The 14713-nt window shown below is 42.5% G+C and overlaps 1 protein-coding gene across 1 annotated transcript in view; it reads right to left on the minus strand.

Annotated features, from left to right (window-relative positions):
- Positions 1-14713, minus strand: part of necab1 (N-terminal EF-hand calcium binding protein 1) — a 42018-nt gene that overhangs the window by 5861 nt on the left and 21444 nt on the right. The window contains exons 6-9 of the mRNA XM_066715394.1: positions 6551-6687; positions 1800-1921; positions 888-964; positions 314-367 (exon numbers count right to left, since the gene is read on the minus strand). Of these exons, the coding sequence (XP_066571491.1) occupies positions 314-367; positions 888-964; positions 1800-1921; positions 6551-6687 (390 nt within the window). The remainder of the gene's footprint in view (positions 1-313; positions 368-887; positions 965-1799; positions 1922-6550; positions 6688-14713) is intronic.

The following is a 14713-nucleotide window of genomic DNA, read 5'->3' on the forward strand; positions in this document are numbered from 1 at the left end:
TGTGTGTGTGTCTTTGTGTCTGTGTGTGTTTCTGCACTCCGTATCTGTCGCAGGTATAATCTTCTCGACACTACACTCTGCTGATGGACTCAGTTCTCTGAGGTCCCTGTGCATCACTGCTGTCTCAGGGCTCAGCTCTGTGATTCACAGGCAAATACTGATGTATTTTGAGTCAAAGATCACTATGAAATTAAAGGTGATTCATAAAAATGGCTGTTAGCATTGCTATGAATTAGACCTTCTACAAAGGATAGACCAGATTTAGTTTTAAGATTAATTCTTTACAGGAAATAACGCATGACGGGTGACTCACAGACTTGCTGCTCCCATCCAAGACTTCTTCTTCCACCGGCTCAAGCCTGAGTTCCTGTGGGAACACAGTTGTTGTGATTCACTGACAGAAGTCTTCTTTTCTTCACGTTACGAAGACATTGTTAGGGTGGGTTCTGAATAAACCATTGCATTTGTGATACTTATACAGCATGACCAGGCTAAACAAATAGGGCATTGAGTTCAGTACTAGATATTTAGATACTGTTCCTTTAACTTGCAAGAAAAGAATCTGCCATCAATTTCAACCCAGTTTGTATTAATTGCTTTCAAGTTACACATTAGAAATTACCAGCCTTTTACTCATCCTTATGTTTCCCAATGAGGCAGACAACATCAGGCACAATAACAGTTTGACTAACAGTAATTTGGTGACCAATGGCCCTCAGTGGCCCTTGAGAATGTGCATATGGGAAGAGGGAGATAGATAGAGAGAGACAGTAATTCTGAACTGTACTAAAGGATGCAATTTTTTTAAGTGAGGAACTACAGTTTTAGATTACGGTTGTGTTTAGTTTGAACACAAATAAAATAACACCTGAAGGATCTCTTCTCACCTTCTTTTCTAGCTTGTCAATCAGCTTCTGGAGTCTGTTTATCTGGGTCATCCACTGGCTGTCCTCCTCCTGCAGCCCTGCGGGAATCGAAACGTCAGAGGACAGAGCACTCAGGTCTGCCACAGATTCATGGGCTTGATAAGGTGCTGCTTCTGGTCCTGCGCCACACAAACTGGCTGCTCCTCTTTTGATTAAGCAACTTAATTGCTTAAACAAGACAGTACATCAATCAAGGCACCACAATCTCAGCGTGTCGGCAGGGAGCTCTCAGAGGCACGGATCACAGCTTTGATTTCCACAGAAGTGACATTATTAAGCCTTGATTTCAGCTGCAGTACCAAGTCACCTTATCACATTCCTTTGATTCCTCAGAGTAGCATGAGATTCTGGGTATTAAATTACATGTATTTTACATTATCTGAATGATAGATTGTTGTTGTTTACAGGAAAGGAAGAGGACAAAGCAGATGAGGAATTTTACAGAATTGCAGTTAGAATAATAAACAGCAGAGACAGCAGCTCCAGGGAGGATCAGACCCAACAGCAGGAGCAGGTGAAGTGAAATCACATTCAGCACCGGACAGCGAAGAGGCTGCGCATCGTTATTAAGTTTCTTGAGTTCAATGACATTTAAGAGGTACAGAAATAACTGAGAATGTATTGAAACTGTTTCTGCAAAGCAACAAACAAGAAAATGATAAAAATGTCAGATCCAGGTGCAGTTTGGTTGATTAATCTCTTAGACTGAATAAGGCAGGTTATCCCACACTATTAGTGTGAGTTTTAATGAAGAGGCACTGATAGCTGTGCAGTGGTCACTGTGTCTTATTGTAAAGGCCTCCCATTGAGCAGGAAGCAGAAGCCGCATCAGGTTGGCTGCCCTTTAGAATTGATCAGCAGAGCTAATAATACCTGAATTGACGATGTTGAAAAGGGGGTTGTTTGGAGATAAGCTGTAATTCCTTTGAAGTCGTCGATTGGATCGTTTTCCTGACCACTGAATTGAAAGCACCTCTGGCTTCACTGGCCCTTGTCTGTAAAAAAACACAGAGAGCAGCTCAGCGAGGAGTGGCTCCTTTCTCTCCTGTATGTGTCTGTGCTGTATCTCATGTGTGTGTCTGTGCTATATGTCTTGTGTGTGGCTGTGCTCTATCTCCGGTGTGTGATTGTTGTGCTCTTTCTCCTGTGTGTGACTGCTGTGCTCTATCTCTTGTGTGTGGCTGTGCTTTATCTTCTGTGTGCGGCAAATCAATTGTACTCCCTTTGGCAGACACTAATCCTTCAACAAGGCACAGACAGGGCTAATGAAGCCCTTCTGCACACATACTCACTGCATGCTACAGCACAGTTCACAAAATTAGATACATTTCCTTTTAGCAATTTTCAAGAAAAACCTTTGGCAGGATTGTGACAGATGTGATGACAAAGCAGCGACACAGATACAACTCTTAGTTGGATTCAGATGTAAACATGTTAAAGGGACAAAAACAAAGAAGCAAATAATTGACAGATTCGGTTGTGCTATGAAGGTCAGTCCACTGCAGGGTTCTGGCTCTAGATATGCATCATTCAGCAATTAACCCAATCCTTCCTTGAAGTGAAGGATTCAGGCATGCATTAAACAAGAACAGATCCACTGGCAGCCAAATTAGATGTGAATTGTATTAATCCAGCAAAGCAATGCCAATGCAGCTTTCAATTTTCAAATAATCTGAACACCGTATCCGTACTGTACTGTGATGGTGGTGCATCTTAAACAGACTACTGGCTCCAGTGCTGCAATGCCTGACGGAACTGGGTGTTTCTAATCCTGCAGCCTGTATGCTGGGCCACAGCAGCGTAGTAAAGGGGTGAAAGGTGATGACGATTCCGGGGGCCCTAATAGGGGGGGGCTCTGCGCGTCTTGTCGGTGGGGCCCATGCAACAGGGACGTGCGTATTTGTCACGATCTCCCCTCCGCCTATCCATGCCACGATCCGCAGCTTGGAACTTGGACCGCACCTCGGCAGCAATCCTCTGCCCCGGGCCGCACTTTGCCAACACCCCCCCTCTCCCCCGGAACCACACTTTTTTTTTTTCATGGGGCCCTGAAATCCTGGCTACGCCCCTGCTTTTCAGACAGTAGTCATTTAATCTCCTGTAAGATTGCACTTATACAACGTTTTGTCATACTTCTTGCCTTGCATTACTAGTACTCTTATTGTTTATTCTGATTTCCCCTATGCTCCTTTTCCCTTGGCCCTTTGTTTACTGTATATCTTGTATACACTTGTGTAAACTGGAATTTGTAAAATGTATTATTGAACTGCACTGTATTTTTGCACTTTGTATTACTCTTATTTTGTAAGTCGTCCTGGACAAGGGTGTCTGCTAAGAAATATATAGTAATAATAATAATAATAATAATAATACATGTACATGGCTTACTTTGCGTTGATTGTAAACGCGTGTGTTCGGCTCGGGGCAGATGTGACCTTGGCCAGTCAGTGTTGCCTGTTGAAATACATCTCAGACTATTACTATTGTGCATTTATTAATCGTACCGGCTTTCTTTTGTGTCAGTTTGTCTTATCTGTTATTTGTGTTGAAAAGGAGATTCTGACATTGATGTTGACCAGCTGAAATAGAAATGTCTTAATCTGCATCTTCACCCCTCGCATCTATTCCCGCGATACACTTCTGCCTCTCCGCTTCCAAATCGCTGTCACAACTGTGTACAGTACTAATCAATGTGCCCAATTCAAAGTTTACAATACTAAAAAGTTTGTTTAATTTGATTTTACCGGTCTCAGGAGCAGTAAAATGTTAAAAAACACCCCCCATTTGACGCCTTTAAAAGCGCTGTCCCGTAGTGAGCATTTTCAGCGCACCGCCGTCTTTTCCCGTCTTGTTATTTTAATGTCAGCACCTGCACATTGGACTTGTTGATATATGGCTGTATTGTTCTTATATGCATATACAGTGAGGGAAAAAAGTATTTGATCCCCTGCTGATTTTGTACGTTTGCCCACTGACAAAGAAATGATCAGTGTATAACTTTAATGGTAGGTGTATTTTAACAGTGAGAGACAGAATAAAAACAAAAAAATCCAGAAAAACGCATTTCAAAAAAGTTATAAATTGATTTGCATGTTAATGAGGGAAATAAGTATTTGACCCCTTCGACTTAGTACCTGTAGGCAAAACCCTTGTTGGCAATCACAGAGGTCAGACGTTTCTTGTAGTTTGCCACCAGATTTGCATACATCTCAGGAGGGATTTTGTCCCACTCCTCTTTGCAGATCCTCTCCAAGTCATTAAGGTTTCGAGGCTGACGTTTGGCAACTCGAACCTTCAGCTCCCTCCACAGATTTTCTATGGGATTAAGGTCTGGAGACTGGCTAGGCCACTCCAGGACCTTAATGTGCTTCTTCTTGAGCCACTCCTTTGTTGCCTTGGCTGTGTGTTTTGGGTCATTGTCATGCTGGAATACCCATCCACGACCCATTTTCAATGCCCTGGCTGAGGGAAGGAGGTTCTCACCCAAGATTTGACGGTACATGGCCCCGTCCATCGTCCCTTTGATGCGGTGCAGTTGTCCTGTCCCCTTAGCAGAAAAACACCCCCATGTTTGACGGTGGGGATGGTGTTCTTGGGGTTATTCCTCCTCCTCCAAACATGGCGAGTTGAGTTGATGCCAAAGAGCTTGATTTTGGTCTCATCTGACCACAATACTTTCACCCAGTTCTCCTCTGAATCATTCAGATGTTCATTGGCAAACTTCAGACGGGCCTGTACATGTGCTTTCTTGAGCAGGGGGACCTTGCGGGCGCTGCAGGATTTCAGTCCTTCACGGCGTAGTGCGTTACCAATTGTTTTCTTGGTGACTATGGTCCCAGCTGCCTTGAGATCATTAGAAGCTCTCCCTTTAAGAGAGTGCTCCTAATCTCAGCTCGTTACCTGTATAAAAGACACCTGGGAGCCAGAAATCTTGCTGATTGATAGGGGATCAAATACTTATTTCTCTCATTAACATGCAAATCAATGTATAACTTTTTTGAAATGCGTTTTTCTGGATTTTATTGTTGTTATTATGTCTCTCACTGTTAAAATACACCTACCATTAAAATTATAGACTGATCATTTCTTTGTCAGTGGGCAAACGTACAAAATCAGCAGGGGATCAAATACTTTTTCCCCTCACTGTATTGCTTTACTTGTGTTGCTTTTATATGCTCATTTAATTTGCTTACTAAGGTTGTGTTCATTAAACCTGCACTAGGGAAACTTTTACCTCTCATGGCCACATGGTGCCATCTTTAAGGTAATGTTATTTTAATGTTTTTGCACACAACAAGTGCATAGTGCTGCTAATTGTATTTTTTGTTTGTTGGTTTTCAATGTAAACTTTGGTGAAATGTGTGTATCAGTACTTTTTGAACATTTCCAGCTCATTTTAACAATACAGCGATAATACTGACCGTGATAATTATGGTCACTATAATCTTGATATGAAGTTTTCATAACGTTTCATCTCTAATGCACACACACACACACACATACAATGACTGAGAGACTGCTATATCAGTAAAACAGCACAGAAACATGTGCTGACAGTGATTGGAATTAAATTACAGGACTTTAATTGCCAGTGAGCAGATTTTCAGTGATGCCGCCTGTAGCAAATTATATTCTGTCAGAGGCGTTGACAGTAAAGCGACGTATTTCTCTGACTGGACGGGTCCTAAACAGCAGCTTTCCATGTGTCCACATCACACGCTGGGAATCTTTATTTCCACCAATTCATTGCTTAATCCAACCCATATTCTCTTCATAAAGGAGCATGAGGTCAAACAGTCCAGAGCCCAGAGCATCCCACCTTTAATTCAATGGGGTAAAACATGTTGTCAATGTACTGAGATTACATTCTATATCTGGGAGTAGAACAGTTTACTATTCCAGATCCAGTGCAGGTATAGATGGACACAGAGTCGCCTGTGTAGATGATCTTTTTATCTTTTTATCTGTATCTTTTTATATTGTATCAACAGTTCTAGAAAACAATGAAACAGTATATAGAATAGATCACAATTCATTAATCATTATCATTATTATTACTGATCATTATTATTACTGTTGCTGATCGTATTGCTGGTTACATTTATTCTTTACATTTTCTACTTTTTTAAATATTGCTGTAAACCAAAAAAGCTATACTATAAACCAGTAGTGGATCAAAAATGGAAACACCTGGTGAATGAGGGACACCAAGTATATTGATGCCACAGTTGTGGATCCTAGTGCTGAATGTGTAGCAACAGTATTGAAATTCACAGGATTTATACTTCTTATTGTATGCAAACAATATTCAATTGTGTTACTCTTACAGTACACAAACAAGAAAAAGTATAATAACTAATAACTCAAATAGAAATTGATTTTTGATCAATGAGCGCATTATTCCAGCCTCCCGATGGTAAAGTAACACAGCAGGTCCACACAGCAGAGCACCTGCGTTCACGTTTCCTGATCTGAAGAACTGGCACGATCCCAGAACTGACACAAAGGCCACCAACAACTGACAACCTGACACACTGATAGAGCACTGACACAGAGTACTAACACACTGACACAGAGCACTGACACACTAACACAGGGGCAGGACACTGACACAGGGCACTTGCCTCTCCTGCCTGGTCTGCTCTGCTGTCGTCTCCATGGCACACTCCAGGGAGCTCTGAAGAGACTGCAGCTGATTGGCCGTCTCCTTCAGCAGGAAGCGCGTCACAAACTGCTCCAGGTGAGACGATTCCTGGTAGTCCTTCAAGACAAACACCCAGAGAGGGTCAGCAGAGCACAGGCACTGTGCAGCACACATACACAGCCGTCACAGCACAGGCACAGACACATCTGGTTTAATTACAGGATAGTAATTAAGTAAACATGAGAGTGGAAATAAGTGAGGATGTAAATAATGAAAAGGTGGGAGAGGACGCATACCCAAACGTGGTAGAGGTGCAAAGCTAAAGGAACGTGGCCCCAGACTATAAAGAAACAAGAATGCAGATTTTGATCAATGATTGAATGCAGAGTGTGTTGTGGGATTGATTGACTTCCCAGCTAGAATTCATTGCTGTGAGAAGCCACGGCTCTAAAGCACAGGGTCACACTGCAGACCCCACACACCACAAAGTGTCTTGTTTCAACCAGACAGCTGTCTGACAATGTCCACTTTCCTTGCTGTAGTATTTCATAAAATGGGCTACTATACACCAGAGGCTATAATTCAGTATCATTAATACACAAAATGATTATATATTTAGCAGTAACACAAAGCTATATCAAAGTAAAATGAGAAAACATTGTACCCCAGTTCCTCAGAAGGTGATAAAATGACATTTAATGAAACTGTTGGATGTGTTCATTATCCTCCAGCTCCCTGTGTTCGTGCCTGTCTGGTTCGATACCGGCACTAGGAACTGACTGTCCAGGTGCTGCTGAAACCCATGGGTCATCGCTTTTCATTGAGGGGGTGCATGCTATAGACCAACGCAGAACATACATGGTGTTTAAAGCATAAGGAGATGCCCGAACCCAGGACACACTCATTTACACAGTGACAGGTGCAGGACCTCAGTGAGAGCCTCTCTGTGACTTTGTTATAGAGGTCACATTAATGCTGCAATCCCAGGTCCTTATGTACATTAAATCATACAGGCAGTTTCAATTAATTTCACAGTTCAGTACAGCTCATGAAATAGGACACACCTCTGTTATTGCAGGTGAGTTTCAGTCCAAAGATATGTCTGAGTTCAAGTGTTTCACTTGTAAAGCCCCCTGTCAGCTTCCCCTCCTGTTCAAGAGTCATCTGACCAATCTGCTTTTCTCATGTTGTAAGTCGCCCTGGAAAAGGGCGTCTGCTAATAAATAAATAAATAAATAAATAAATAAATAAATATTTTTTTAATGGGATGAGGCAGGGGCTTCTAGTCTCATTAGGGCAATAAAACTGCTCTTTAATGCTGAATAATGTTGTCAAGCAGGTTTTAAACTCTGGGTTAACACACACTGAAGTGACAAACTGATTTCAGAGTATAGAAGTATAGAAACATGGTAGTTTTGAAAGTTCACAAAGGTTAGTGACAGTTGTGTACCCGTGAATTAGAAAACATGTCAATCACATCATAAAAGTTATATTTCTCTTAAATAATGACATGAATGCATCAGGTCAATGCTTTAAAATTGTAAATCATGTCAGCTGATTTGGATGTGAAAATGTTTATTGCAGCAGTGAGATTGACTTCTGACCTTTACTATCTGATCACGGTTTCACCACATGAGGCAATTCTCCGGAGATCTATAATGAATTACACTCTCTGTACGTCTCCTGGGGAAATACTGAAACATATCATATCACGTGGTACAACAGTAATACTGAGGTGGACAGAACAGAGTTAAAAGGAGAGGTTCATGCACTTAATGCAGTGAGGGCACAGGAATATTCCTTTACAGAGTCCATTCATATATTTATTTGAAGGCAAACTTAAAAAACTCCTGTCATTTCTCCTGTGTTTGTTTCAAGAGCATATGGGAATGATACACAGAAAACAGTGGCCTGGATGTAGAATGAGCCACTCATAGTAACATTTTTGTCCAAACCACCAACAGGTGGATCCCAAGGCCTGGTTTCCATGCAGTATGAGGTAGAAATCTCTATTGGAATAAGATCCACCACTGATTTGTGTCACAGCTGCTGGGTGGGCTGAGAGTGTGGTTTAGTCTGGACCTTTGCTTCTAAAATAAACAAAAAATGTCCTGATGTTTTTTATTATCATTATTATTTGCAGTAGTATTCAATTATATCTAATATAGGGAAAACAGTGCCTGAACAGCACTGTGGCTGTAATATGGTTCACTGCTCTAGTTCCTCTCTTGGGATCCTGCAGGTTAGACATGGCTGTGGGTCCAGAGATATTACACACAACCATGGATAGAAACCATTATCACAATTAACTCAGGTCTGACTCAATAACATGACAGCACTCCCAGCCCACAGCAGGCCTGGCTTAGGAACTGTCTCCTAATGATCCTGATCACCAGTCTCCTTCACATCTTCAGACACTGAAAACAACCTGAGTGAGGACATTTCAGTCACACTTTACAATGAAGGTACAAGCCTAGCAGTTAATAAACAGACAATACAGTACACCCTGCTCTGCCAGCGGCACTTAGGGCAGCGATGTGGAGCAGCGATTGGGCCTCAGGAAAACAATATACTTCATATGGCGAGACATATGTAAAATACCTGACTGCAGGTGTACATGCAGTGACTTGAATCAAAGAGAACATGAGTTATTCATGTTGTACAGCAAACAGACTTGCATCTGGTGTGTTTGTAGCTTAACTGCTGATTACATTCAAGCACAAGAGCAAAGGAGTTCCCAGAACTTATAAAACACATGAAGATCAATCCTGAAGGACCCGACTCAAATACCCGCCCTGGCATTTCAGCTCCAGTGCTGAACACACGTCGAGTAAAAGTGCTTTGTATGTCAGCAGATCCAGGAGACTTTAAATCTAGGTGTAGCGGGGCTCATATTGCTCAGATCATCGTGGCGCATCATCCCTCTCCGAGCTTGGTAGCACATGCAGACAGCGGTGTCAAGGGTGGATCTGCTGGCAGAGCAGGTTTGTTGCCCAGCTGGTGAAGCTGTGGGGATCAGCTGCTCAGAGGTTTGCCAGAGATGGCAGATCAAACCCGGGGCTCTGAATGCACATGCGACATAGTGTATTGGTTGGATCTCCCCCCACTCAGGATTCAAATGTGCCAAACCCACGGTGATGAATGACCAGCTCTCCTGCCATGTGCGGTTCCTACGCCCGCCTGTTTTCACAGAGGGGTGACGTCACAGTAATGAGTCGTGTCACACTGGCACTGTCTACTAAGGCAGAGGATCTAATTTACATGCTCCGCCTTTTAGTACCTATTATAAATCACAATGACATGAATTATTTAAAAAAGAAGCATCAGACTGGGAAGACTAGTTGAACATCGTTTCTCTTCTTTCGTCAGAAACAGTTCTGTGAATAATGTACGTCTGCAGGTGGTAAGTTTTGCACTTAATTGTCATATCAGAATAAACAGCAGATGTGAATCAGCTTTTCCTGCAGCTGCTGCCGCTTGACTCTGGCCTGCAGGGTTGTGGGGGAGTGTGTGTTCATTGTACATGTTCTGTGTTGTATATATTACTAATGTGAGGACCATTGGTCACCTGTAGTGTTCAAGCCTACTGAAGTGCTACAGTGAATGATTTCAAAGACACTGGTGCTAGATGTTATGTGTAACAGTAATTCTTCAGTCTGGGTTTAGTTTTATGTTGTAGTTCAATCAATCAATCAGTCAGTCAGTCAGTCAGTCAGTCAATCAACACAAAAACAAATAAATACATATATAAATAAAGCCCCTGCTGTCCTCTGAAAACAGTGAAGCCTCTACTTGTTTATCATTCTGATTGTCTCTGTGACAGGATGAAAAATTAACCATCCCAGGAACACGCTTGTCAGGCCTGGTCTGCTGCTCTCAGGGAGCCCGGCTGGTCTTACGTGTTGAAACAATGACATCTGGACCGGGAGACGGGAGCGCTGAAGGATTGCAGCAGGAACTTGGCTCTGAAAGCCTTTATTGATTCTTATTAGCTGAAGCTAAAGCCTGCGAAAGCCAGGAGGTTTGAACTGTGCTATATTTTCCAGCTGGCACTGGAACTAAACACTTTACTTCAAAGGAAATTGCCATCATCTCTCTGCCCTTTAGTCTGAACTGTCCTGATGGGGGGGGGCAGCACATGGCCGTCCCCAGAGAATCCAAGTGCCCTCGAGTCACACATGCGCTGGTCCTCCCCCTCAGTACGACTGCCGACTTCCGCTCCCTCAAATAACTTTCACTGCCACACAGCCGGAGCTCAGACAGTAGAGGTGCCGGGACTGAAGGAGGTAGAGCTTCTGTTACAGACGGGTCCAGGACAAGACCACATGCTTCCCCACCCGTTTGGTAGGAAATGAACAGCCTGTTAACAGCCTTAGTTGATTATATTTCAGATTTTTAAAAAGAGCAGACTAAATAAAGACAGAAGTAGGTATACAGGTACAAACAGAGTACTAATGAGGAGCACCAGGAGTCACGGTAAGATGGTTGAGAGAAAACTCAAGCAAAGGAACCAATCATTGAAAACAGTGATATACAACACGGGCCAGAATGTCCTGGAGGCCTTGGTGCTACACAGACGAAGTACGGAGAAATTAGTGTTTGAACGGATGGGCTTCGGTTTCCTGAGAGCAAAGCGATGTGATAGACAGATGCACAATGACAGGAGCAGCCCTGGTGAGGGAGCCGCTCTGGTGAGGGAGCAGCCCTGGTGAGGGAGCTCCAGCAGCTCTTCCCTTTCTGATCATATACCCATTTCTGACCATCGCTGCAGCTGACAGATGTTGAACCATCTCTTCCAGGACAGAGTTTGTTTCTAGAGCAATCGTGACACACCGTGTAAAACATCACGTGACTTGTTTTGTTTAATGGATCTGACAGAGCAGCCCTCCAGTCACTCCAGCAGAGCATTAGCAGGCAGTGCTGTTCTCTGCTGGTGTCACTTGAAGCTGACAGCTGTACATGTGTTTTTATGGACGTGCCGTTAGGTCTGCTCTGTCATGGCCTGCAGACTCAGGTCAGACTCAGACACGGCAGCCCACTCAGCCCGCGACTCACTGCCTGCACCCCCGCCTGTACACATGCGCACGTTGCTCTTACGTAAAAGGCAGAAATAGATTTACTTCATTTCACAGATATGACTCATTGCCGGGTCATAGGTGTCTGCACAAGTCTAAGAAAAGATGCAACTCTTTCCTACAGTTCAGTGAAAATAAATAAAACACCAAGTAACAGGTCTGCTATATAAAAAACAACTGCTGAGCTGCCTTTCTGTACAGGTTCCTGCCATGATTGAGCAAATCCTTCAGAACAGACAGATCGATGTGAAAACGGACGTGAACACCAGTAACTTTGTAATCATAATAAAAAATGAATTTACTGAACAATATTAGAAGGGTCTGGATACATTATTTTGTACATAATACCACTAGAATGTATTTCACAATTGATTTCTACATTGTAACTAATCATTAAAATACTGAGTTTACAACAAAACAACAAAAACAGAATTACATGTAAATTAAATTAAATGAAGTCTTGTTTCCAACAGCAATGCCTGAGGGACATGTGGCCAGTTCCTCCGACACAGCCATTAGCAGAATATTATTCGTATCAAGCCTGTAGTTAACATTGCGTGACATTAAAATGCAACTGTGTTCCCGAGGGACTTGAAGAGATGCAAGTAAAGTTTATAAGTGACAATTCACAGTTTATCGTGTCCATAAGTAAACTCATATCAGAGCTGGTAATGAAGTCTATTATTGCAGCCACATTAATAAGAAGCTGTTGAATCAAATCCATTCTGGATGGAAGGCAACCAAAGAGTGTTTGAACTATATACTTAATTGGCATAACTTACACATTAAAATGAAATGGCAGTGGTGACCTCCATCATTTCCCTGTGTAAGACATGACTGTGCCAGTGGACACATGACACAATTACTGATGTAACATGTCCTCTGCAAAGACCTCACAGGCCTCTCACAGGACCTTGCTTCACTGTCCCAGGAGCACTGCTGTCCTCAGACACAGAGCTACTGTCTGAAATCAGCCACTTTATACCACAATGGTCATGACATTACAGAGACATTAGAATAATCTTAAATAATTGTTGAGAAAGTGGTTTGAGAAATAATACTGTTGTGTAAAGGCAATAGCTTACAACTGTGCCCTAAAATTAAGTGTCAGCTTTAGTAAATATCTGTGTCAGGACACTGAGGGTAATTTTAAATGTATTAATATAATTACCTTCCATTAGATATAAAGGTATGAATGAGCTTTTAACAGGGAAATATCAAAATATACAGTGAGGGAAAAAAGTATTTGATCCCCTGGTGATTTTGTGCGTTTGTCCACTGACAAAGAAATGATCAGTCTATAATTTTAATGGTAGGTGTATTTTAACAGTGAGAGACAGAATAACAACAAAAAAATCCAGAAAAACGCATTTCAAAAAAGTTATAAATTGATTTGCATGTTAATGAGGGAAATAAGTATTTGACCCCTTCGACTTAGTACTTGGTGGCAAAACCCTTGTTGGCAATCACAGAGGTCAGACATTTCTTGTAGTTGGCCACCAGGTTTGCACACATCTCAGGAGGGATTTTGTCCCACTCCTCTTTGCAGATCCTCTCCAACTCATTAAGGTTTCGAGGCTGACGTTTGGCAGCTCGAACCTTCAGCTCCCTCCACAGATTTTCTATGGGATTAAGGTCTGGAGACTGGCTAGGCCACTCCAGGACCTTAATGTGCTTCTTCTTGAGCCACTCCTTTGTTGCCTTGGCTGTGTGTTTTGGGTCATTGTCATGCTGGAATCCCCATCCACGACCCATTTTCAATGCCCTGGCTGAGGGATGGAGGTTCTCACCCAAGATTTGACGGTACATGGCCCCGTCCATCGTCCCTTTGATGCGGTGCAGTTGTCCTGTCCCCTTAGCAGAAAAACACCCCCAAAGCATAATGTTTCCACCTCCAAGTTTGACGGTGGGGATGGTGTTCTTGGGGTCATTCCTCCTCCTCCAAACACGGCGAGTTGAGTTGATGCCAAAGAGCTCGATTTTGGTCTCATCTGAGCACAACACTTTCACCCAGTTCTCCTCTGAATCATTCAGATGTTCATTGGCAAACTTCAGACGGGCCTGTACATGTGCTTTCTTGAGCAGGGGGACCTTGCGGGTGCTGCAGGATTTCAGTCCTTCACGGCGTAGTGTGTTACCAATTGTTTTCTTGGTGACTATGGTCCCAGCTGCCTTGAGATCATTAACAAGATCCTCCTGTGTAGTTCTGGGCTGATTCCTCACCGTTCTCATGATCATTGAAACTCCACGAGGTGAGATCTTGCATGGAGCCCCAGACCGAGGGAGATTGACAGTTATTTTGTGTTTCTTCCATTTGCGAATAATCGCACCAACTGTTGTCACCTTCTCACCAAGCTGTTTGGCGATGGTCTTGTAGCCCATTCCAGCCTTGTGTAGGTCTACAATCTTGTCCCTGACATCCTTGGACAGCTCTTTGGTCTTGGCCATGGTGGAGAGTTTGGAATCTGATTGATTGATTGCTTCTGTGGACAGGTGTCTTTTATACAGGTAACGAGCTGAGATTAGGAGCACTCCCTTTAAGAGAGTGCTCCTAATCTCAGCTCGTTACCTGTATAAAAGACACATGGGAGCCAGAAATCTTGCTGATTGATAGGGGATCAAATACTTATTTCCCTCATTAACATGCAAATCAATTTATAACTTTTTTGAAATGCGTTTTTCTGGATTTTTTTGATGTTATTCTGTCTCTCACTGTTAAAATACATCTACCATTAAAATTATAGACTGATCATTTCTTTGTCAGTGGGCAAACGTACAAAATCAGCAGGGGATCAAATACTTTTTTCCCTCACTGTATACATCAAATATGGAAATACCTCACTGTGCTTCACATGAGTGTGTTAAACATGCCCTTGGTTCTTTACTCAAAGCTGGTATTTTTTTTTTTACATCTTGCAAACAGTGCAGTATTTTGCACATGAAATCAGTGTAACGTTTATGCAAGATCTGAAACTTATCATCAAAGACAAAATCAAACGGTGTCATTGAATTGAATTCAATCTTACATAAACTAGAATTAATGAATCTGAATTATGATTATGCTTCTC

Source organism: Amia ocellicauda, chromosome 10 (assembly GCF_036373705.1).
Source record: "Amia ocellicauda isolate fAmiCal2 chromosome 10, fAmiCal2.hap1, whole genome shotgun sequence".
Classification (NCBI taxonomy): Eukaryota; Metazoa; Chordata; class Actinopteri; order Amiiformes; family Amiidae; genus Amia; species Amia ocellicauda.